This window comes from Ovis canadensis, chromosome 10, assembly GCF_042477335.2.
Source record: "Ovis canadensis isolate MfBH-ARS-UI-01 breed Bighorn chromosome 10, ARS-UI_OviCan_v2, whole genome shotgun sequence".
NCBI lineage: Eukaryota > Metazoa > Chordata > Mammalia > Artiodactyla > Bovidae > Ovis > Ovis canadensis.
In genome coordinates this window covers 99,850,169-99,872,589 of record NC_091254.1, presented here as the reverse complement: position 1 = coordinate 99,872,589, position 22,421 = coordinate 99,850,169, and the positions used below count along the sequence as shown (strand labels likewise).

General features: G+C 66.6%; 1 protein-coding gene and 1 long non-coding RNA gene across 17 annotated transcripts in view; one reads left to right on the top strand and one right to left on the bottom strand.

Moving 5' to 3' along the window:
- Window positions 1–48: 48 nt before the first annotated feature.
- LOC138446731 (uncharacterized) lies at window positions 49–1,190 on the top strand. The gene is made up of 2 exons (XR_011259540.1): window positions 49–172; window positions 703–1,190. It is a non-coding gene; the product is annotated as an uncharacterized lncRNA (long non-coding RNA).
- The window catches only part of MCF2L (MCF.2 cell line derived transforming sequence like), a 91,378-nt gene continuing 69,582 nt past the window's right edge, over window positions 626–22,421 (bottom strand). For 8 of the 16 annotated variants that reach the window (XM_069602044.1, XM_069602043.1, XM_069602042.1 and 5 more), the window contains 24 exons: window positions 22,150–22,299; window positions 21,575–21,699; window positions 21,182–21,296; window positions 20,103–20,222; window positions 19,592–19,783; window positions 19,005–19,196; window positions 18,509–18,668; window positions 17,805–17,878; window positions 17,033–17,106; window positions 15,778–15,844; window positions 15,162–15,277; window positions 14,018–14,087; window positions 12,905–12,997; window positions 12,671–12,763; window positions 12,126–12,251; window positions 10,899–11,120; window positions 10,727–10,819; window positions 9,786–9,864; window positions 9,583–9,649; window positions 8,744–8,862; window positions 4,381–4,502; window positions 3,215–3,327; window positions 3,046–3,149; window positions 626–2,189 (listed from right to left, as the gene is read on the bottom strand). In XM_069602044.1, coding sequence (XP_069458145.1) covers window positions 2,104–2,189; window positions 3,046–3,149; window positions 3,215–3,327; window positions 4,381–4,502; window positions 8,744–8,862; window positions 9,583–9,649; window positions 9,786–9,864; window positions 10,727–10,819; window positions 10,899–11,120; window positions 12,126–12,251; window positions 12,671–12,763; window positions 12,905–12,997; window positions 14,018–14,087; window positions 15,162–15,277; window positions 15,778–15,844; window positions 17,033–17,106; window positions 17,805–17,878; window positions 18,509–18,668; window positions 19,005–19,196; window positions 19,592–19,783; window positions 20,103–20,222; window positions 21,182–21,296; window positions 21,575–21,699; window positions 22,150–22,299 — 2,772 coding nt within the window. In that variant the 3' untranslated portion in view covers window positions 626–2,103. Of the gene's footprint in view, window positions 2,190–3,045; window positions 3,150–3,214; window positions 3,328–4,380; window positions 4,503–7,079; window positions 7,155–8,113; window positions 8,207–8,743; window positions 8,863–9,582; window positions 9,650–9,785; window positions 9,865–10,726; window positions 10,820–10,898; window positions 11,121–12,125; window positions 12,252–12,670; window positions 12,764–12,904; window positions 12,998–14,017; window positions 14,088–15,161; window positions 15,278–15,777; window positions 15,845–17,032; window positions 17,107–17,804; window positions 17,879–18,508; window positions 18,669–19,004; window positions 19,197–19,591; window positions 19,784–20,102; window positions 20,223–21,181; window positions 21,297–21,574; window positions 21,700–22,149; window positions 22,300–22,421 lie in introns of all 16 variants that reach the window. The other 8 variants (XM_069602037.1, XM_069602036.1, XM_069602041.1 and 5 more) reach the window with 2 other exon arrangements.

Here is a 22,421-nt window from a genome sequence, read left to right as displayed (position 1 = left end):
CCTGATTTCCCTTGAGCAGAGCTGAGCTGAGCCTGTGTTTGCAGCCGCACATGCGGCATCCTGCGCGCAGGACCAGCAGGGACAGGCTCCTTCGGTGGCTTCTCCAGGCATCACCACTGAGCTGGTTTCCACAGACAGACGCCCTGCGGGCACAGGTGTCAGCAGGCATCAGGTGACTGCGAGAGGCAGAGGCGCTCGGGTCCGGGGGATAGGCCCCACGTGGGTGGAGGGGACACGGAAGCCCAAGGGGACTTGGCTTTGAGGAGCCTCTGCTCCCCCTGGCGTTGCGCCCTTTCTCCTGGTGGCCTGGTTTTCCCAGTGACCAGTGGCCGAGCAGGGGCAGCCCTCACCTTGTCCCACTCCTGCAGGAAGGCGAGGGGGCACAGGCGCTGGGGCCCAGGGGGGAGAAAGGCAGTCGTTGTGAAGAGCCTGGGGGCCTGCTCACTTGCATTGGAGTCTGGGGACACTTCAGTGAGGGCGGCCCCCCCAGTGAGGGCGGCCCCCCCAGTGAGGGCGGCCCCCCCAGTGAGGGCGGCCCCCCCAGTGAGGGCGGCCCCCCCAGTGAGGGCGGCCCCAGAATCACCGCCCAGTTTCAGGCCCTGAGCCTCTGCAGACAAAGGCAGACTGCAAGAGTTGCTGATATTTATTCAAACTCCAACCATACAATAAAGAATTCTGACTTTTAAATTTCATTTACATCAGAAGCTTAGGGGGAAAAAAAAAAAAAACAGTGGCTGAAGCACGAAGTTTAAAGTGCCTTCATGAGGAAGAGATCACAGAAACGGGGCCGATCCCAGGCTGAGGCGGCTGGAACGGCGTCTGAACAGTCAAAATCTTAAGTGAACGATGCGACTCATCGTCTTCCAAATAACTTACACACTTCAGCGAAGAGCCTCAGAGCTGGCCTGCCCCCTACCACGCGGTTCAGAGAGGCCTGACGCGCTCGCCGACCGGGGCCCGCGGCGGGGCTGCAGCGGCCTGGTGCTCGGGGCCGTACAGTGACCCACTGCCAGCAGCTTGGAGGCTATAGACACACCGCCTGCGCTGGGCGCGTGCGCACACACAGCGACACACATACACACACGTACAGAAACGTCTGCCCCAACCAGACACAGGGAAGCACTTCCAGACAACAGGATTTGTTTCTGAAACACACAAGAAAACAGTAAAGCAGCAGAGTTTTCTCCCCAGTTTCGCCTTGAGTAGAATAAAATAAGCTCTGCTCCTGTGCTCACAGCACTTCCACGTGGGACCCGGGGCCGGGGCGGCCGAGCGCAGGGCTTCCCCGGCCCGGCGTCGGTTCCGGTGACAGCTGCGGAAACTGCATCTTCACGTGTGAAAACAGTAGAAATACCCTAAATCAGTGGAGAGCGTTAAAAAAGTCAGGAGTCCCCTCCTTTTTCTGTAGAAAAGGTTAACCTCTTAAATTATAGTTTACATGTTCTTTTGAAAATTAACCTACACAGATGAAGGAATTTCCTTGGATTTTCACTGCCGGTCTGTAGCGACGCTGCCTGATTCTCCCGGGGGACCCCTCCCCTGCACCTGGGGCCGGGTGGGCTCAGAGAGTGCTGCCGAGTTCCCCAAGAGTGTGCCCCCCCGAGCCACCCCGTGCCACATAAACCCCGGTAACAAAAAATAGTTTTCTATCAAATACAGTATCAAATTGTCGTTTCATGTAAACACAGTGATTCCTGGTAAAGATCAGAGGCCAAAGTACCACAAAAAAATGGCCGTAGGATTAATCCCTGCTTAAAAAAAATGTGTAAAAGACCAACTATCCCCACCCCAGTCCCCAGCCGGCAGCCGGTGCCTTGGCCGCTTCTGGTGGACGCCGCTGCACAGGACGCACGGTCCTGCCGTCAGAAACAGGGACGTCAGAAGCCGAGGCGGCGGCCGCGGTCGTGGCTGGGGCCCTTCCCCCGAGATCTGTCGTCGGCTCGGTCAGTCCGCCCCTTCCTAGGGGGTCCAGTGCCGCGCTCCACCCTGCGCCTGCGCCCCGTCCTCGGGGGCCACGGCGGGCTGGGTTCCAGGCGCAGCTCCGTGGGCAGGCGGCCCCAGCAGAGGCCAGCTCCCCGTGCTGCGGGCAGGGTGGCCGTGGCGCTACCCCTGCAGGTCGGCGAGGGCGGCCGTGCAGCTCTCGCTGCAGCTGGACGAGGGGCTCAGCACCGCGGACCCCGCGCTGGACTCTGCGGGCAAGCAGGGGAGGGCTGCAGTGCTGCAGGGCACAGACCCTGCTGGCCTCCGCGCTGCTGCCGCCACCGCAGGCCTCACCTGGGCTCACGGGGCTGGGAGGCGCTCACAGGGGTGGGGAAGCACTCATGGGGCTGGGGGCGCTCACACAACTGGGGGGCGCTCAAGGGGGTGGGGGCGCTCACAGGGGTGGGGGGTGCTCATAGGGGTGGGGGCGCTCACAGGGGTGGGGGCACTCACGGGGGTCGGGGAGCACTCACGGGGCTGGGGGTGCTCACGGGGGTGGGGAAGCACTCATGGGGCTGGGGGCGCTCACACAACTGGGGGGTGCTCATAGGGGTGGGGGCGCTCACAGGGGTGGGGGGTGCTCATAGGGGTGGGGGCGCTCACAGGGGTGGGGGCACTCACGGGGGTCGGGGAGCACTCACGGGGCTGGGGGTGCTCACGGGGGTGGGGAAGCACTCATGGGGCTGGGGGCGCTCACACAACTGGGGGGCGCTCAAGGGGGTGGGGGCGCTCACAGGGGTGGGGGGTGCTCATAGGGGTGGGGGCGCTCACAGGGGTGGGGGCACTCACGGGGGTCGGGGAGCACTCACGGGGGTCGGGGAGCACTCACGGGGCTGGGGGCGCTCACGGGGGTGGGGAAGCACTCATGGGGCTGGGGGCGCTCACACAACTGGGGGGCGCTCAAGGGGGTGGGGGCGCTCACAGGGGTGGGGGGTGCTCACGGGGGTGGGGGGTGCTCACGGGGGTCGGGGAGCACTCACGGGGGTCGGGGAGCACTCACGGGGGTCGGGGAGCACTCACGGGGCTGGGGGCGCTCACGGGGGTGGGGTGGGGTGCAGGGCTCACCTGGGCTGCTCAGGCACCCCACGGGGCCACACTGGCAGAGGAGTGCAGACAGGCTGCAGGCGGGCACCCAGCCCTCGGCACCGGAGCTCAGGTTCCGCACGAACCTGCAAGGGGCTGGGTGAGGGCGCGGCCAGGCGTGGGCGAGGGGCGCATGGGGCAGGGGTCTTACCAGAGGCCCTCGTCGCCCTCCTGCACCAGCTCCACCTCATCCCCGCTTCTCAGGGCCAGAGCGTCGGGGGCCCCCTTCTCATCCAGCCTGGCGATGGTGTACCTCCCGGGGACCTGGGGAGGCACAGCAGGGCACCCCATGCACCACAGCCCTCAGCTCGGGGGGGCCTTGCGCGGACCCCTGAGAGCCCACCCGGCCCACCCTGGCCCTCTGGGCCCGTGCGCCCGCCACACCAGCGCCCGGTCACCGTGGCCCTGCTGCCCCTTGCCTGGGCCACACCTGCGGGCACGGAACAAGCTCAGCCGGGGGCTCGTCTTTCACCCGCGAGAGGGGGCTCCTGACCCCCGTCTGCGTTCAGAGCCCGGCGACCAGCACCTCACACACCAGGTGCTCAGCACCTCTGTGGATGGAGCTGCCGAGCAGTGTGGTCTCGAGGCGGGGAGGCCGTCCTGCGGGAGAGCAGGGGCTCCAGCCTCGTGTGACGAGCTGTGCAGGGGTCACACCGCCTGGCGTGGGACAGGCAAAGCTGGGCCAGGGGCCCTCGTCCTCATGGGGGCCAACACCGTCCTCCCTGGACAAGCCGCCCAGCCCCGCCCTGGCCCACGGCAGCACCTCCCGCCCTCTGGCCACCCCGAGAGCAGGAGGCACCCCCCCAGGCTTGCCCGCCTGCTGAGTTTCCACCGCTGACCCCCGGGGTCCTGGCCGGCTCCGCTCACCCTTAGGCCTCCTCGGGAAGGGCCGCCCGGCCACCTGAGACGCACTCTGCTTTCCCCACCCACGTGCGTCTGCCCCCTCCTTCTCTGGGGTGGTCTGCGTGCTGCAAACAGCTGGTATGAACTAGGGCAGCAGCCAGCGGCAGCCAATAACTGCTGTGCGTCCCGACTGATGGCTTATGCTTCCCTGGGGGCTCATGCTAAAGCAGAACTTTGGAAGGCAACCTCGCACCTTGGACGGTGCGATTCTCTTAAATGCTGGGGTGGAGACGCACGCACAGTGATAGCAAAGCTCCCTTGCAGGGCAGAGTGGGCAGGCGTGCGCCCTGGGCCAGGCTGATGTGAACCAACAGAGGGCAGGCACGGCACCTGGAAGACCCTCCCACAGCCCCAGGGCCCCGAACCCCCGAGGGTGCAGCGGGGAGTGGTTGGCCAGGTGAGAACCCAGGTTACCAGCTTCCCGGGGCCCACTCTGCCCTCCTCCTCCGCGTCCGAGGAGTTGACGGGCTCCTCGGTGCTGGACCAGCCGTCGTTATCCTCAGGCGTCTCTGACGGGTGGGACGTTTTGCTCCAGCCTAGAGAGGGACAGGCTCCGGTGAGAATCCCCTCAGGGTCTGCTGCCAAGGGAAGGCCCTTTCCGTGACCACCGGCAAGCACAGCACCCCTCACCCGGCGGCAGGTGGTGGCCAGGAGGAGGCCTGGGCACCCCGGCTGGGGAGGACAAGGGGAGCAGCTGGGAGGCCACCGGAAGACGCTTCTTCGGGGCTTTATAAACCACGCGGCCGCCCCTCGGCGAGCGTTCCCACTGCCGTGTGCCCAGGGCCGCCACCGCATGCACGGCCCGCGGGCCTGGTGGCTGGGGGCCGCGTGGGGAGCAGGACCTGCGAGTTTACAGCCACAGACCCCCTCCCCGCCCGCTGGGGCACGCCCGCAGTCGCCCAGCACAAGCAGCGCAGAGGGACACTGGGCTTGGTCCCAGGGGCCCTGGCGCTGGGCAGCTGGCCGCGAATGTCTGCTCTCCCCGCCCAGTGCCGACCGGGGGGCTCCCGGCCAAACGGAAGCAGAAGTGTGACGCCGCTGCTGCGCAGACGGGACGCGGGCGCCCGCAAACCCGGCTGGGGCCACCAAACCCGGCTGGGGCCCGCAAACCCGGCTGGGGCCCGCAAACCCGGCAGGTGCCCGCAAACCCGGCTGGGGCCCGCAAACCCGGCTGGGGCCCGCAAACCCGGCTGGGGCCCGCAAACCCGGCGGGCGCCCGCAAACCCGGTGGGCGCCCGCAAACCCGGCTGGGGCCCGCAAACCCGGCTGGGGCCACCAAACCCGGCTGGGGCCACCGGGGTGGACACTGCCCTTCGAACACGCCCGGCTGCCCGAGGCCTCTGAGGGACCCTCTGTACCAGGCGAGGTGGTCCCTGTGTCCACACTGGCGGGAGTAAGGGGGAATGCTGGGCCCATAGCTGTGTAGGAGCTGGGGGCTTGGAGAACGTCAGACCCAGGTGACCGTGACTGTGGTCACCTGTCGTCCCTGTAAAACAGCCGCTGGCATTGGCGCTGGAGAGAGGGGCTGATGAAGCTCCAGGAAGCAGACGCTTGGTGTGGGCAAGAGTGGAAGCCAAGAAAACCTCACTGTGCCCTGATGTGGACTGAAGTGACTCACCACAGGGGAGGAGGGGGAGCGGGGGGAGGGGGGAGAGAAGGGGAGGGGGGAGAGAAGGGGAGGGGGGAGGGGGAGGAGGGGAGGAGGGGGAGAGAAGGAGGGGGGAGAGGGGGAGGAGGGGGAGGGGGATGGAGAGCAGGGGGGAGGCGAAGGAGGGGGGAGGGGGAGGAAAGGGGGAGAGGGAGGGGAGGAGGGGGAGGGGGACGGGGAGGAAAGAACGGGGAGGGGAGGAGGAAATGGAGAGGGGGAGGGGCAGGAGGAGAGGAGGGGGTGGAGGAGAAGATGGGAGAGGGGAGGGGGAGGGAAGGAGGGGGGTGGAGAAGAAGGGGGGGAAGAGAAGATGGAGCATGGGGGAGGGGAGGGGGTGGAGAGGAAGAGGGGGGAGGGGAGGGGAGGGGGAGGGAAGGAGGAGGGTGGAGAAGAAGGGGGAGGGGGAGGAGACAGAGAGAAGGGGAGGGGGACAGGGCAGGAGGGGAGGGGAGGGGGCTGGCAGCGCTGGGCTTGCTCCAGGCTGCAACACCTTTCTGTGGACGTGAGGTCACGTCACTGTCTCACAGGTGAGCAGGGGCGCTCAGAGCTGACACCGGGCAGAGGCCTGCACAGTCTCAGCGTCTGAGCTGCATGGGGCAGGGCCCCGGACCAGGAGACTCACAGAGCAGGGAAGCGCCTCGGACACCCCTGGTCTTAAGCAGGAACCCAAAGGGCCTGCAGCAGCCTCTCCCAGGAGCCCTGCGGGAGGCAGCCCCTTTCCCGAGAGCCCCCGCAGCAGGGCTGAGTGTGCAGGGCTGGCCTCGGGCTGTCCTGCCTGGGTGGTGGGAGGGTGCGGCCCGGGTCCCTGAGGCACAGATTGTCCTTGGAGGCTGGGGAGGGCCCGTGACCCTGAGTGCTCTGAGCATGCGGTAGGGTCTAGCCACACCCGAGGGACCACCATGCTGTCTGGGAAACGCAGGGCAAATCACACAGTGGAACCCTCTCTGGGAACCTCAGACTCTCAATCTGGGCCGGGGGTCTTGGGGTCTCCTGGGCCGTGGGGGCGATGGAGGCCACGGCCTGAGTTTCAGTGCGGAGCCGACCCGCTGTGTCTGCACAGCGGGAGCCCCCAGGAGACTAGTGGCGAGAGGGCTCCGCCGGCGCTGTCCCCGGAAGCCAACAGCGAGGCAGGTCAGGCCTGGGGCGCAGAGCCCCGCTGCCCCACAGCCTCTGCGGAGACAGTCCTGCCATCTCAGACGCCAGCCAGCATGCCCAGCCGCTGCCTGGCGCTTGGCGGGCAGCTCTGTGGCGCTGGGCACGCCCAGCCTGAGGCCCGGCCCCCAGAAGCCAGACGTCACCAGTATGTCACAGGGGTGTCAGATTTTGAACAAAACACTGACTCTGTCCCTGGCTGGGAGGGGCCTACTTGGCCGGGCGGCTCAGATGACAGGTGAGGGTGAGACAGGGTCCCTAATCGGATGGGGGGGCGGGCATCAGGCCTTGTCCAGAAGGTGGGCCACTCTACCTCGTGACCCGAAAGGCGTGGGGTCGCTCCTTACTTGGTGTCGCTTAGCTTTTTTGTCGGGACTGGTGGGAGAAGCTGCAGAGAGGCGAGAGGCAGAGAGAACAGGAGAGCATGAGGCGCGGCGGCTGAGCGCGAGGGCGGTGACACAGAGCGCGAGCTGCAATGAGGCCCGCGGCCAGAGCTGCCTTCAGGGGACCCTGAGGTGAGCTTGTGGGTGGAGGGACCCAGGGGTGCACCTTCCGGGGACTCCGAGCCGAGGGCGCGGGCGGAGGGGCCCAGGGGTGGAAGGGGAGCCCCGCGGGAGGGTGGGAACGGCTGAAGACGACGTGGCGGCGGCGGCGGCGTGCTGTGTCCTGGGCCCCGTGTGCAGCAAGCGCAGTGCACGTGAGAACTGGGGTGCATCCATCTTTTCGTTTGAGGCCAATTTAAAATGATTTTGTCAATTGGAAAGAAAAAAAAAGCTCCAAGTTTCGGGGCCCATGAAAAGACCTCCAGACTTTTAGTGTCTGGCGGGGAGCGTCTGGCGGGGAGCGTCTGGCGGGGAGCCCTCTAACGGCCCTCCTGCAGCTTCTGCGCCTGTTTCTCCTTTTTATGCACTGCCCAGGGCGCCCCGCGGGCTTTGAGACCTCCCTCCAGACGCTCTGAACCTGCCTGCGCATTCCAATCACCCAGAGGGAAGTGAAAGCCTCGTGGTCTGGCAGGCAGGGGCCTGACAGGGAAAGGCGGGAGAGGATGGGCTCGCGGGAGGAGCTGGGCTAGAAGGCAAAGGACACCCGGGCCCCCAAGACGGGCCTCCATCAGAAGCGCGGGCTTCTTCCTTCCCAAAGAAAAGGCCCCGAAAAGAGCTCTGGCCGCACGGATGACAGACACACCAGCATCGGGGACAGAGAGCGACGGGGGGAGGATGCTCCCTGGTGATGAAGGAGGCAGACGCCCTCCCAAGACGCCCACACTGATGAGCATGGCACTGCGGGTGATGACGGGCAACCAGGGCGCGAGCCGCCCCGAGGCCGTGGGCTGGCGAGCGCCTTTACCTTTCTGGGCTTTGAGGGCAGCAAAGCTCTGCAGGGTGAAGCGCTTTTTAGAAAGGGCAGAGCTTTCTGAGGTGGAGCTAGTGACCACATCATCTGCGGGGAGAGAGGGTGGTGCAGGAGGCGCTGGGCGGCCACACCCGGGACCCCCCAGGCCCCACGCTTGCCACGGACCTGCCCGGGGCGACGGTGGGTGCCTACCCTGTGCCTGCTGCAGGCACCCACACCCTCCCCAGCGCTCCGGCTCAGCCCAGCACCCACCTTTGCCCTTCTTGGGGGGCCCGGCACTCCAGGTTCAGCCCAGCACCCCCCTTCACCCTTATCGGGGGACCCAGTGCTCCGGGCTCAGCCCAGCAACCACCTTGGCCCTTCTCGGGGGGCCTGGCGCTCCAGACTCAGCCCAGCACCTACTTTTGCCCTTCTTGGGGGGCCCAGCGATCCGGGCTCAGCCCAGCACCCACCTTGGCCCTTCTCGGGGGGCCTCGGCAGTGGCGTTGGGCCCCCATATCTCTCCAGGCTCAGCCCAGCACCACCTTCGCCCTTTTTGGGGACCTGGAACTCGGGGCTCAGCCCAGCACCCACGTTTGCCCTTCTTGGGGGCGCCCGACACTCTGGACTCAGCCCAGCACCCACCTTGGCCCTTCTCGGGGGCCCTTGGCAGTGGGGGCGGGCCCCCGTATCCCTCCAAGCTCAGCGGGTCCGTTTTTCTGTCTTCTAACTTTTTCACGTTTCTTGTGCTCGCTTTTGAGGGACTAATGACGTCAGACGCGTGGAAAGAGGAAGAGAACGCTGCTGTCAGCATTCACATGGCCCAGAGGGTGGGGAGGGCACGACTCTGAGCTCCTCCCCAGCGCTCAGCGACGCACTTCCCGACTTTGGGTGCAGCCGGGGGGACGCCCACCTCCACAGCTGCTAAGTAAGAGGGCTCTGTTGGTTTTTTTCTCCCCCAGGGTATGCTTTCTCCTTTAAAGCTATCGTTCTGTGGTTTATTCGTTTAGACTACATCCTATTCCGTAGACGATTAGATGTGGCTTACATAAAAAATAGTAAAACAATAGTGGATGGATAAAGCGACGGAGGATAAATGAGGGCAGAAGACGTGTAACAAGGCCAGTGCGAAATGAGCCCCCTCGTCCCCGTTTGCCCGTGAGCCGTGGGCCCCACAGCTGAGTCGGCGTGCTCCTAGGACCCGGCCACCCGGGGCGCTGCTATCTCTGACACACGCGTGCAGGGCTGCTCTTGGGACAGCCACCCACCCTGCGCTGATCATGATGGGATTTCCGCCCCCTCCCCAGGAGAAAACAGGGACACAGGGATGGGCCTCTGCCTGACGCTGACCTGCTGGGGCTGACCAGCAGCGTGTGAGCCCGGGACACACCCCCTGGCCCTGGGCAGTGGGCTTGGGGACCAGGAGACACGGTGGCGTGGGTTGGCTGGCTCCCACTGGGAGCCCTGCATGCGGCAGGCCTTACCTGGTGCCGCCCGGTGTGGGCAGGGGCAGGCTCTGGGACTGCTCGAGGGCACGGTGCTGGCTGGCCTCTGTGAGGAGAGGGGCCCGGCGCGGTCAGGGCCCGGGGCCGCGCGCCCTCCCCTCCAGGAGCCTGGAGGGCCAAGGGTTGGGGCTGCTTCGAGGGACCAAACGTGCCCCGGGGCAGCCCAGGGAACAGGCCCTCACCTCTGCACGCCTGCAGCTGGCTGGTCAGCACCTTCCGGATCTCGCTCACCCAGGCGGCCTTGATCTCAGGAGTGGGTGCCTGCGCCCCAGAGCAGACCAGGGGTGGGTGCGTGCCCCCCACGACGCGCCCCGTGCGTCCCTCTGCCGGTGCCCGGGACCCGTGGGGACCAGGCCGGCAGCGCTGCACTGGGGTGCAGGAGGGAGCCCCCGGGCGAGGGCGTGCTGACCGCCGGGCCCGCCCCCTGCGGCTCTGGCTTTGACTCAGCAGGAACCCTCAGGAGTGGGCAGCCTAGCCACTGGGCCTGAGGGCCATGCGGGTGGGCGCGGGACTGTGAGGAGCCCAGGCTCGTGGAGAGCCGGGCGCTGGCTGAGGCCGCCCCCCTCCACAGCTCTGCGGGCCCTCGGCTGGCCAAGCCAGCTGGTGCGTTGTGAGCTGTGAGCAGGTCGCGGGGCCTCCTCACTGCCCTGGAGCCACATCCCTCAGGGTCGCCAGACCACCAAGGGCGTCATTACTGTGGCGGGCAATGTGGCGAGGCGCCTCCCGAGCTGAGCCGCTCTCTCGGGGTCTCTGCCAGATGCGTGGACACCCCGACAGCTCCACCACCTCCCACCCCCACGGCAAGGTGAAGACATGCTTCCCGCACGAGAGCCGGGCACACGCGTGGGCCAGTGTGCACGTGCGACACGGGCCGCCCACACCGCCCCGCCGTCCTGGACGCAGGAGCCTGCTGCCCTGCCTCCAGAGCCCCTCTGCCCTGCAGGGTCCCTGCTCCCCGTCAGGGCTCAGCTCCGTCACCGACAGCCCAGGGCAGCCCCACATGAACGGGGCAGGGGGTTGGGCCGATCTCTGGGAGATAAAACCTCAGAGGGTCCTAGACAGCAGCCCTCGGCCAAAACCGCTCACGGGCACCCGCACAGCCCGCGCAGACCCCGGGGCCCACCTGGATAATGTACACCTCCTCCCGGGCGTTGTACCAGATCTCGAACTTCTTGGCGTCTCCTTTCACGTTCTCCGTGATGCCGACGGCCGTCATCTGTGAGGGCAGAGCAGGCGGGTGGGCCTCTGGCGGGGGGCCCTCCCCGGAAGGCGGGTGCCCGGCCCAGGGCGCTCACGTTCAGGGACTGCTTGTAGCTGTAGGAGGGCGCCTTCTCGTAGCCCTCGCCGTTCTCTTCCCGCCGCTTGCAGAAGAGCACAGCCTTCTCGTGCAGAAACAGGTGGCGCTGCATGGGCTTGAAGCGGGCCAGGTCCTTCACCCTGGTGTGGCCCCTCTTGTGGTCGGTCCACACGCTGAAGGAGCCCTGCATGAGGAGCCTGCCCAGGTCGCCCAGGTTCCCCTGGGGGGCAGGAGGTGCGGTGAACACCAGTGCGGGCCTGGGGCCTCGAGCCTGCCCAGGTCGCCCAGGTTCCCCTGGGGGGTCAGAAGGAGGTGCCGTGAACACCAGCGCGGGCCTGGGGCCTCGAGCCTGCCCAGGTCGCCCAGGTTCCCCTGGGGGGTCAGAAGGAGGTGCCGTGAACACCAGCGCGGGCCTGGGGCCTCGAGCCTGCCCAGGTCGCCCAGGTTCCCCTGGGGGGTCAGAAGGAGGCACGGCGCACGCCAGCGCGGGCCTGGGGCCTCGAGCCTGCCCAGGTCGCCCAGGTTCCCCTGGGGGGTCAGAAGGAGGTGCGGCGCACGCCAGCGCGGGCCTGGGGTGGGGCCCAACTGCCAACACTGGGGAGAGTCAAGGGTACCGGGGAGAGTCAAAGGTAGTGGGAAGGTCAGGGGTCGCAGGGGATCCGCGGGGACGAACAGGGGATGTTCGGGGCAGGGAACTGCTCCGTGGGACGCTATCATGGTGGACGCTGGTCACCCACTTGTCCAAACTCAGAGCGTGACCCCGACGTGCACTGCGGACCCTGGGGGAAGGGTCAGACTGCAACGGGAGGGGGCGCTGTGGGGGCCGCCGTGCACCCGGGGGGACGGGGAGGCCTGTGTGCTCCCTCCCGTTTCGCCGTGAACCCAGAACTGCTCCAAAAAGGAAGTCGATTAAAGAGAAAAGCAAAGAGAGCAGTGCTGAAGGAATTTACAAAGCGGAGAGGAACCAGGGAGCGGCCTGAGCGCACAGCGGGCGGCATCCGCTGTCAGGCGCTGCCACGGTGAGAAGGGGAGGGCCTGCTGGTGGGCCGCCTGCAGGGACGCGCCCTGGGGTGGGGGGAACGTCCTGGGCTTCCACCTGCTGGTGAGCCGCCTGCAGGGCGGACGCGCACGGTATTCTGGGTGACCTGCGTGCAGGCCGCTCCCCCCTCGCCGTGATGGGCCCCTCAGGCCCCGCCCCAGGCTGGCAGGGTGGGCGGAGCCTCACCTCGTAGCCGGTGATGGCGATCAGGTGCATGGAGTCGTTCACTGCCTTGAGGATGCCCAGGATGGAGCTCAGGGCCTCCTGCAGGTCCTCGGCGCCCTCGCAGCTCTTGCTGTATTTCAGCATCTCCTGGGGGGTGCGGGGGGGGGGGGGGTCACTGCCCGTCTGGACACTGAGCCCCGCCCCTCCCGGGAGAGCGGCTGGGACGTCCTGGGACAAGGGTGTGGCTCCTGCGCGGCTGTCGCGGGTGGGGCAAGACCGATGTGCCCTGGGGCACACACCCCCCGCCTAGGTGCAGGGTTGGGGGGATGCTCTGCCTGCCTGTGTCCTCAGCCCCGACTACGGCAGCGCACGGGAGGCTCTCACAAAGGCGTGTGGGGAGCCAGGGCCCCGCAGACATGGGAGGAAAGTGTCCAGAGACCACGGAGCTCACGGATGGGCTGGGGCGACTGCCACTGTGTGGTATGCGGCCAGGAGGGTGGCCAGATCAGAGCCCGGCTCCAGGGAGGGGGCATCGGGCCAGGAGGGTGGGATGCCCAGCCTCTCACTTTGAGCAGCAGCTGGTACTTGGTGATCCTCTGGACCGGCTTCAGCAGGTAAGAGTCGAGGCTCAGCTTGTGGTCCAGCTTCTTCTGGCACTCCTGCCCGGGGAACACCCTTAGATGGCTGCCACCCTCCCCCGAGCCTCAGCCCATGGAGGACCGTCCCCAGCACACCCTTAGGCGGCTGCCGCCCTCCCCGAGCCCCGGCCTTTGGGCACCGCCCGCGCGGCCGGGACGCACCTGGAAGAAGGGGCAGTCGGAGCACTGCCTCCACAGGCTCTCGGAGCGCGGCTTGTTCTGACAGTACTTCTCGTAGATCTGGAACTCCTCCATCTGCCAGGGAGCAGGCCACGTCACGGGGGTCACAGGGGTGGCGGAGCCCACCGCCGAGTCACAGCCCTCCGGGTGGGGACGCCCGGCTCCCTGGGCCGGCCCAACTCCGGGGCCCCCTCTGTCTCAGACGCCACAGCTGTGGCGGGTCAGCCAGGTGACCGCCGCCCAGAAGCTCCGTCTCAGGGCTGCCCGAGTCCTGGCACCTCTCTTAGAAACATTTGGTCCGTGTGGCCGTCTTTGGCCTCAGGGAACAGCCAAACAGACACAGGAGCGGCACAGACTTTGTGAAGGACTCGGCTGCCCGTGCGCGGGTCGGGACAGCCGGCGGGCTGGTGAACGGTAACTGCCGCCCCCACTGAGGCCCGTTCCACAGGTTGGGGGCGCGGCCCGAGCACCTGCACTGCCCCTCGGTCCCCAGGAAGGGCCGATGCTGGTAACACCCCCACCCCGCTTCTCAGCACCAGGAGGTGCGCCAGACCGCGTGCAGCGCAAACGGGGCCCCTCTGCCTCCTCTGCCCCGGCGCTGGCTCCTGCTTGACGTCTGCATGCTGCTGGGTCAGGGTCACCAGGGACGGCACCCTGCACCCCATCCTCCTGCTCCCAGAGCCTGTGCACGGCCCCCAGCCCACTGATGGTCCTGCGTCCGTGACTGATACCTCAGAGCACGCGTGACCGCCCAGGGTCAGCCGGTGTGCGAGGACCAGCAGGGGACTAACGCGGGCCAGGACTGTCGGCACACCACTCTCGAGCTCAGGACTCAGACGCCCTGCGATGCTGCCGGCTCTCAAAGCCAAGATCCTAGTTTTTCTCTGTTTTTTTGAGCTAGTTACTGGGCTTTAGGGAAACTGTGCTCTTCTGGCCCTAACGAAGAGCATCGCAGGATCTCAGCCAAACTGGAAACATCCGTCCTCGTAATCGCGGTTGGCCGGATGGGGACCGTGGCACTTAAAGCCACTGTAGCTTTAAGGAGCAGCTTCGAGGCGTCAGGCCTGCGGAAGGACACGTCTGAGAAGCACGCACCCGCTCCAGAAAGCACCTGCCAACCAGCTCCGGGCAGTCCGTGTAGGTCTCCAGCTCCCTCAGGAATATCCTAGGTGAGGAAGTGTGGGCCAGGTCACGGAACACCGCCAGAACACGACGGCAGCGTCACCAAGTATTAGCGTTCATCTCCAGACACCTGTCCCGACTCTGGACGGTGCCCGAGACCGTGAGCGGGGACGCGCCGCCTGACTCCGGGGCCTGCAGCCCACCCCTGTCCCTCCCAGGGTCCCGACTGTGCCAAACGCTCAGGGACATGCAGCCGCAGCCCTACAGGGATGCCTTGTTTCTGGAGAACACGGACACGGACTGAGGGGCCGCAGCAGCAGACAGGGCCTCTTGAGGCCCAGCAGCCCGAGTGCTCAGTGGGTTTTCTGCTCTGGTCCTGAGGGCAGACCCTCCACCCTGCAGTGCTGACCCTGAGCCTGAGGCTGAGTTTTCGTCTGGGTTTCCGACTCCCATCCATCTATTGGATAAATCCTGGCACGGAGGGCGGCTGAGAGCCAGGGCCGAGGCTGTGGAAGGACCAGAGGGCCCAGGCCCCCTGCTCACCCTAACCTCTCAGGGAAGAGCACCTGAGACCCACCGCTTCCTTCACAAGCTGTGGGTGACGGGGGCTACGGACAGGGGCAAAAGCACGTGGTCAGACAGAAGTCCCGGTGCCCCTGGCATCCAGGGAGATGGGGCTGGAGCCCAGGGCCACGGGCCTGTCTGGGCAGGCTGGAGGGACCCGTGCACGGCGGCTTTCCTCAGGACCACAGGCTTCTGCCTCCATCTGACTCCCTCTGCGTCCGCTGTTCATCTTCCCACGAGCCCGAGACCGCGGAGGGTCAGCAGCCCCAGAAGGACTGCCCACGTCTCCTCGAGGCCGCGCAGAGGCCTCCGGCGCTCCCACGAGGCGGGGATGGGCAGGAAGGAGAGTGCGCTGTGGGTATCCCTTACTGAAACGGGCCTGGCCCTGGGGGTGCGCGGCCCCTTTGTAGCTCCCTGCTGCTCAGGGTCTGCCCTGGGCTTGTCCCACCCGAGCCTGCTGCCCGTCTGCTTATCCCCCTTGATGGGAGGAAAGGCTCTCCCCCAGCAAAGCTATGGCAGGCGGGGCCTCCAGCGACCCAAGGGAAGGCCTAACCTGTTATGAAAGTGGTAAATTTCTTCCATGTTTCCAAACAGGATGTCCTTCTTGTTCTGAAGGCCAGTCGAGATGAGATGAGTCATTAAAGGGTTGTCCATCTCTGCGGCATAGCCCTGCGGAGGAAAGAGTGGTCAGCATGGGAGGCGGGCTCCACGATGCCACCAGGCGGGGAAGTGATGCTGCTCAGGTTAAGGAATCACGTCTACTTGAATTCATTCCGGACGGACAAGCACAGAAATGTGAGTGAATTACAAGCAGCATCAGTTACTTAATTGTGTGTGTGTGTGGGGGGGCCTCCATCCATTTCTTCACCTTTCAACCTTTCTAAACACAGGCACATCTGCTACGAAGGGGACAAAGCTTACACGTGCGTCCTGACGGATGATCTCGGGGCCTGCACCCTCGCGACCACAGCCCAGACCCTGGGGCCGAGCGTCCCCGCACCCAGAAGCCCCTGTGCCGTCCCTAGGCAGTAGCCTCTCCCTCTCCCTGCAAACACGTCCCCGTGCAGCTGTGCCTGCGCCCACGCGCCCTGGTCCCGAGGATGGACCGCCGACGGGCTTCCAGCTCCCCGCCGGCTCAGCAGGGCTGTCGTGGGAGAGACCACCCTCACCTCCAGGACGCACAGCAGCTCCTCCACGTAGACCCGCTCTGTGTCCAGAAGCTCCTTCATCACGTGCCTGTGGGTGGGTGCGCTCTCATGCATGAGCTGCTTCCCACTGTCTCCCAGCTACCACGGACCGCCTCCAAAGGAGCCCCACTCCCAGGCCACAGTTCCAAGTTCCCCGCCCAGTCCCCTCCCAGGAGAAGACCCTGCTCCACGGCCCCTCCAGCCTCCCATAAGAAGTGGGCCTGCGTGACCTCTGGGGTCCTGCTATGTGCCGTGAGGTTAGGGACGCCCAGGAGGGCACGGGCTGGCAAACAGGCAGGCAAGATCTCGCTTTGTGGACCAGGATCACCTTTTAACTGTCTATGACCAAGATTCCCATTTTTAAGCAGAAAATAGAACCAGGGTTGGGACCATGAGCAAACAACGGCTAGCCTGTCGCCAGGCCCTGTGGGGTAGAGCCCGTCCTCCACACAGGGCGGCGAGGGGCGTGGAGCAAAAGGCTCGGGCTCCCTGGCCACTGGGGGCAGAGGGTAGTGTGGACTGGCGAGGAGGCTGTCCCCGCGGACGGAGGGCAGCGTGGCGCCTGGGCCGTTTCTCTGAGTGGACAGGAGTGCTGAGGGCAGTCGTGGGGGCAGGGGTGGGTGGTCTGTGGGAGAGTGACCGCCAGGAGAGGAGGCACATGGGCAGGGCCTTCCTGTGAAGTCCAGAGTTTAGTGTCCAAGGGCATGTCTGTGCAGGGACAGGTGCCATCCTGGCAGGGGGGGCAGTGTGTGGGGCGAGGGGGGCTGTGGGCCGAGCAGACCCTCCACAGAGTGGGGGCGGGCAGGAAGAGACGGTGAGGGGAGCCAAGAAAGACGAGTGACTCTGAGCACCCAGTGGGTCCAGAATCAGGAAAGGCTGCAGGCAGGGCTGGCGGGGGCGGGTCCGAGGCTGGCCCCGCACATGTGGCCTCAGAGTCAGGGCCGTGCCCCCGAGTCGTGTCTCCTGGGCTCAGGGAGGGAGAAGGCAGCTGCTTCAAGCCCCAGGGCCACCAGCTGGGCGAGGGCAAACGTGGCCTTCCTGAGGAACACGCAGAGAGACACCAGCACCCGCCAAGTGACCCTCGAGGTCAGCTGTGCTCTGAGCTGCTCCTCCTGGGGGTGGGGGTCCAGCCACCTCTGCTCCCCGGTGTGCAAATCCTCTCGGGGGGTGGGATGTGGGGGCTGAGATCCGGGTGGGCCGCGCTCCCCCTCGGAGTGGCCAGGAGGCAGCCACCCACCTCCGCAGGACGGCCAGGCTCTCTTCGTCCCCCGTGGAGCCGCCACGGCCCTGCCGGCCCTCGCTCACCTCACTCTGCGAAGAGAGAAGCCGGCCAAGCAGCGCACTTTCAGAGACAGAAGGTGAGGCCTAAGGCCCGGCTCCAGAGCCTGACCCCCTGGTCCCTCTGGGGAGGACAGGAGGCCCCATGGGTGGAGCAGGAGCGGAGAGGGCCCGGGGAAGGCGAGGAAGTCGGGGTGGGGCCGGGTAGTGAGGGGGCGGGGTCAGGGTGAGGGGCGGGGCTGGGGACAGGGGGCGGGGTCAGGAGGGCCTGGGGGGCGGGGGAGTGGGGGCGGGGCCGGGGAGTGAGAGAAAGTGTCAGGAGGGGCGCGGTCAGGGGGAGTGAAGGGGCGGGGTCAGGAGGGCCTGGAGGGAAGAGGGCGGGGGAGCCGGGGGGAGGCCGGGAGTGGGGGCGGGGCCGGGGTGAGGGGGCGGGGCTGAGGAGTGAGGGGGCAGGGCAGGGAGACCTGGAGGGGAGAGGGCGGGGGAGGCAGGGGGGTGTGGTGGGGCGGGGTCAGGGGCTGGGGGCGGGGCCGAGGAGTGAGGGGCGGAGCCGGAGTGAAGTGGGGGAACAGGGGGAGTGAGGGGCGGGGACAGGGGTGAGGGGCGTGGCCGGGTGGGGGGGCAGGGCCAAGGTGGGTGGGGCTGTGGCGTGGAGGCGGGGACAGGGAAATGAGGGGCGGGGCCGCGGGTGAGGGGCGGGGCCGCGGAGAGGGGCCGTGGCCGGGGCTCACCTTTGCCCTCCTGTAGGGCCCCCTCCGGAGCGCACTGCCCTCGGAACTGTGGTTCTCAGAACCCCTCCGGATGCCTGGTTTGGGAAGAAGGAGAGGAGAGGAGCGGCCTCGCCTCTCACAGCCTGGAGATGGAATGCGCGCGCAGGGGCACCAAGGAAAAGGCGCGAGCAGCCCAGAGTCGAGGGAGGCACAGAGCATGACGGAGGCGGGCCGGGAGCCCCCTGGGCTCGCCTTTCGCAGCGGGGCCCGGCTCCCGGTGACAGGGGAGAGCTCTGTGCCTGGAGTCTGAATGGGCCCACGAGCTGGGCTCAGGGGCTCTTGGCGCGACAGGCAACACTGGCCAGGGCCGCGGAAAGCGGCAGGAGCCGTGCCGGCCGCTGGAGCCGTGTGTTTTGCGGACAGGAGGTGACAGGAAGGGCCCCGCCCTGCCTTCCAGAGCGTATGCGCCTGGGGAAGCAGGAGGTTTCAGGGGCGGAGGGCCGAGCCACCCAAGGGGAAAACCATCCCAGCTATGGGGCTGAGGACAGACGGCCGGGACGAGCCCGGGAAAGGCCCTCGAAGCCGTGGTGGACCCGGCCCAGCCGCAACGGGAGCAGCATGGCCGAGAGGGACTGAGGGCGGAGCCCAAGTGCCAATAAAGCTTTATTTACACAATGGGCTGGACGGAAGGGGGCGTTCCCCGGGGTAAGAGGTGCCGCTCGTACCGGGGGAGGGGCAGGGCGACTTGGTGAGCGCTTCCGGCCGAGGGGCCACGGGCTGCACGGGCCGCGTCTGCTTGGCCGCCAGCTTCTTGAGGCTGGCCTGCCTGCGGTGGAACATCTCCTCCACGCTCTCCTGCTTCTGGAAGACCCTCTGCACATGCTCCTGTAGATGGGGACGGCACGCTGGACTCAGCAGGACATCTCCGTGATGCTCCGAGAGTCACCGTGACACCCGTGGGCCCCGCTCCTCCCTGAGGAGGGGGCGCCAAGGGAGGAGGTGGCTGGCGGGGGTCTGTGGACAGCCGGCGGGAGCGAGCAGTCGGGGTCCAGCAGTGTCCAGAGGCTGGGGGAAGTGGGGCCCAGAGGCCGGCCAGGGCATGGAGCACAGGCCCTGCAGGGAGGCAGGGACCTCCACGGGGTGGGAAGGGAGGGGAACAGCGTCCGTCCTGAAACGCCCGCGCCCTCTGCCTCCCGAGTGCCCAGGGATTCGTCCCCTCACCAGCAGGTCTTTGGTGAGGATGGGCTCGTAGTCCTGGAAGATCTTGCTGAGCTCCTGGATCTTATTTTCCGCCCCTGTCTCCAGAAACCTCTCGAGCTCCTGGAGGGCAGCCTCCGCGCCATCTTGGGACTGGCACTTGTCCACCGGCTGCGATGCCAACAGGTAGATGCCCTCGTCACACCACTTCATGGACTGTGGGGGGGGAGAAGGCACCTTGGAGGCTGTTCTGGCATCTCAGGCGGCCCGCCAACCGCTGTGCTCTAAGAACATTCGCAGGACAAAGCATGCAAGTCCTGTCCAGGTCTAGAGGGCTCCCTGGGGACGCGGGCCTGAAACCAGGGGCCTTGCCCAGGACGGGACGCAGCCACACTGAGGACAAAGTGCAGGGAACTGGCTGGATGGTCGCCTCTCGGTTTTTTGTGGCAGGTGAGTCTGTGAATCACCAGTGTTGGCGCGGGACTGTCTGGGTCTCAGGAGAGGCCCTCGGAAGGCTGGGGGCCACTGTCCATTCAGCACCTGCGGTCTGGCCCTGATGAAAGTGGCCCTGCAGGACCAGGGGTGGGGTCAGGGCTGGGGGCCGGGCCTACCGCCTCCAGGAGGCCGTGCAGCTCCAGCGACTTGCCCAGCAGCCCCCTCCTCCGCTCCACGTCGGCCGCGAACTGGTCGCACAGGTGGCGGAGCTCGTGGCACTTGGGGCGGATGGAGTCCACGGCGTAGTGCCTGCGCTCGATGAGCTGCTCGCCCTCCCGGGACAGCGCGCGGGCCCGCTGCACAGCGGCCTGCAGAGCCGCCAGAGGCCAGCTCAGCTCCCCGCGGTAGGGCGCACCTCCTGCGGCTGGGCCGGCGGGGGCAGCGGGGGCGGGCTGGGGGTCCGCAGGGCGGGCTGGGGTAGGCAGGGGCGGGCTGGGGGTTGGCAGGGGCGGGCTGGGGGCGGGCTGCGGGGTCAGTGAGGGCGGGCTGTGGAGTGGGCTGGGGGCAGGCTGGGGATCAGCAGGGGCAGGCTGGGGGTCGGTGGGGGCTGGCTGGGGGTGGGCGGGGTGGGATGGTGACACTAGGGCATGGTGTCCCGGCGGTCCCGCCGCCCACGTCCACGCTTACACTGGACTTCTCCTCGAAGCTGGCAAGGTCCTTCAGGAGGTGCTGCACGTGTGCCAGGCTGTTGCCCACGTCGGTGAAGGTTGTGACCTTCTGGGCCAGCACGTCCAGGGCTGATTTGACCTGAGATGGGGCAGCGGGGTGAGTGGCCACGCAGTGAGGTCAGTGGGAAGGCCACGGCTGGGGGACGGAGGGGGTGCCGTGGAAACTGGCTGCAGGGAGGGGAGAGGGCCCGGGCCTCCCCTTGCAAGGGGGACTAGAGGGAAACTTCCTTGATCTGAGAGAGGACACCCACAAAACCCTCCTGCCAACACACCAGGTGTAACGCTGGTGACGGACACCCCCAGAGACCACGCCCCACGGGGAGGGCCGTCCACTCTCGCCACCATGATCCCAGTGGTGGGCGCTCCAGGGCAGACAAAGAATAGACACAAAGACACGCAGACAGAGAAGGAGCAGATCAAGCCACTTCTGTTTGCACGTGGCCTGATGGTCTGTGTGGCAACGCTACAAAACAGCGCCTGGATTGAGCTCGGCAAGGTTTCAGGACACGAGATGAATACACAGCAGTCTGCTGTCTCTCTTGTGACAGCAATGAACACACAAGACACCAGATAAAAAGCATAACACCGTCTACGGGTGCTTAAAAAATGAAACATGTACGTGTAAACCCAACCAAACACGCACTCAACTTGTGCAAATAACACCACAGCGGGAAGGACAGCGAAGAAAACGTAAACAGACGGACAGACAGAGGCGTTTACTGACTGAGGAATCAGCGCAGTAAAGAGGTGACTCTCCCCAAAGCGAGGCACAGGTTCAACACAATTCTTGACAAAACCCAGTGGGATTTTCTTGGAGGCAGAGATCAGGTTATCTGATGTTTACACGGGAGGCGAAGGGACCAAAACAGCTAAGACAGCTGTGAAGCAGGAGAGTAAAGGGGCGGGAACCCCACCTGGACGGATGTACCATTGGCACTGAGGTTCCAACCCGACCCCCGGCTCCTCGAGGCCGCAAGCGGTTCCCACGGGGCGCATCACCCGTGCCCGCGCCCCCCCGCAGCCCCCCAGGCCGCTCACCTCTCGGAAGTCCTGCTCGAAATGCCGAAGCTGCAGGCACTGCTCCAGTTTTTGCTGATGTTTTGCCCAAAACTCATCGAAGGCGGCCTCGGTCTCGTTCAGCTGGGCCAGGAGCCTGGGGAAGGGGCAGCAGCCACGCTGGTGTGGGACTGTGAAGCCCCACTCCTGGCAGCGCCAAGCCGTTGGAGAGGGCATGTCGGGGGCTCTGTATGTCTCCCCAGAGCCCGGCCCCGCCTCCGCACGGTGGAGGGCGTGCCAGGGGCGGGGCCGCGTGTCTCCCCGCCTCACTTCCACACGGTGGAGGGTGTGCGGGGGCACTGTGTGTCCCCCACGAGCCCGACCTCCCTCTGCATGGTGGAGAGTATGCCCGGGCCACGTGTCTCCCCGCCTCACCTCTGCACGGTGCTCTGACTGTCCAGCTGGTCCTGGTTGGGGCTCTGCTCTGGGCTTCGAGCCAGCGGCTCGCGAATGCTCTCCAGGACGCGCCGCCCCTCGACAAGCGCCAGCTTCATATCCTCCTGCGGGACATCCAGGCTCGTCATCCAGGCCGCCAGACCCAGACTTGGCCCCGGGTGGGGGCCCTGAGGGGTCAGAAGGCACCGCGACAACCCCCGACCGCCCCCCCTGGACCCTCTGCTGCCCGCCCGCCTGGTGCCCCCGGGAGGGGGTGCTGGGAGGCACCGGTGCGGTGAGCGGTCAAGGTAGGGTTACGGGTCTCCCGGGCAGCGGGCAGGAGTAACAGGAAACCGGGGCCCGGCGTGTCTGCTCCGCGTCCAGAGGGAGCAGGGGCTCTCGTGGGGGCACCCAAGGACCATCAGCGGGTCAGGGCCTCCTCTGACTCAGAGCCCACAGTGTGCGGCCGCCTCGGCCGACCCCGCCACATTCATCAGGAGGCCAGTGTGTGCCGTGGCCGCGGGTCAGCTCAGCCGTCCGGGTCGGCCCCACCTCCCGCCGTCTCCCACACACACCTTGGCTCTGTGCTTCTTCTCCGTGTGGGCAAGGAGCACGGAGCTCGTGGACTGCACGTCATTGGGCAGCTCCGTCTCGGCCAGCTCGGTCCCAAAGGCCTGCAGCATCTGTGCCGTCTGCTTGACCAGGAGGGCGAAGCTCTCGATGGCCTAGGGGGGAGGAGACCGTCACCCTGAAGCCCGTGCACCGCGCCCTCCTGGGCCTGGAAGCCCGGCTGCAGCCCAGCCCCTCGGGAGGTCCCCCAGCCTCAGCCCCAGCTCCTGCACAGACG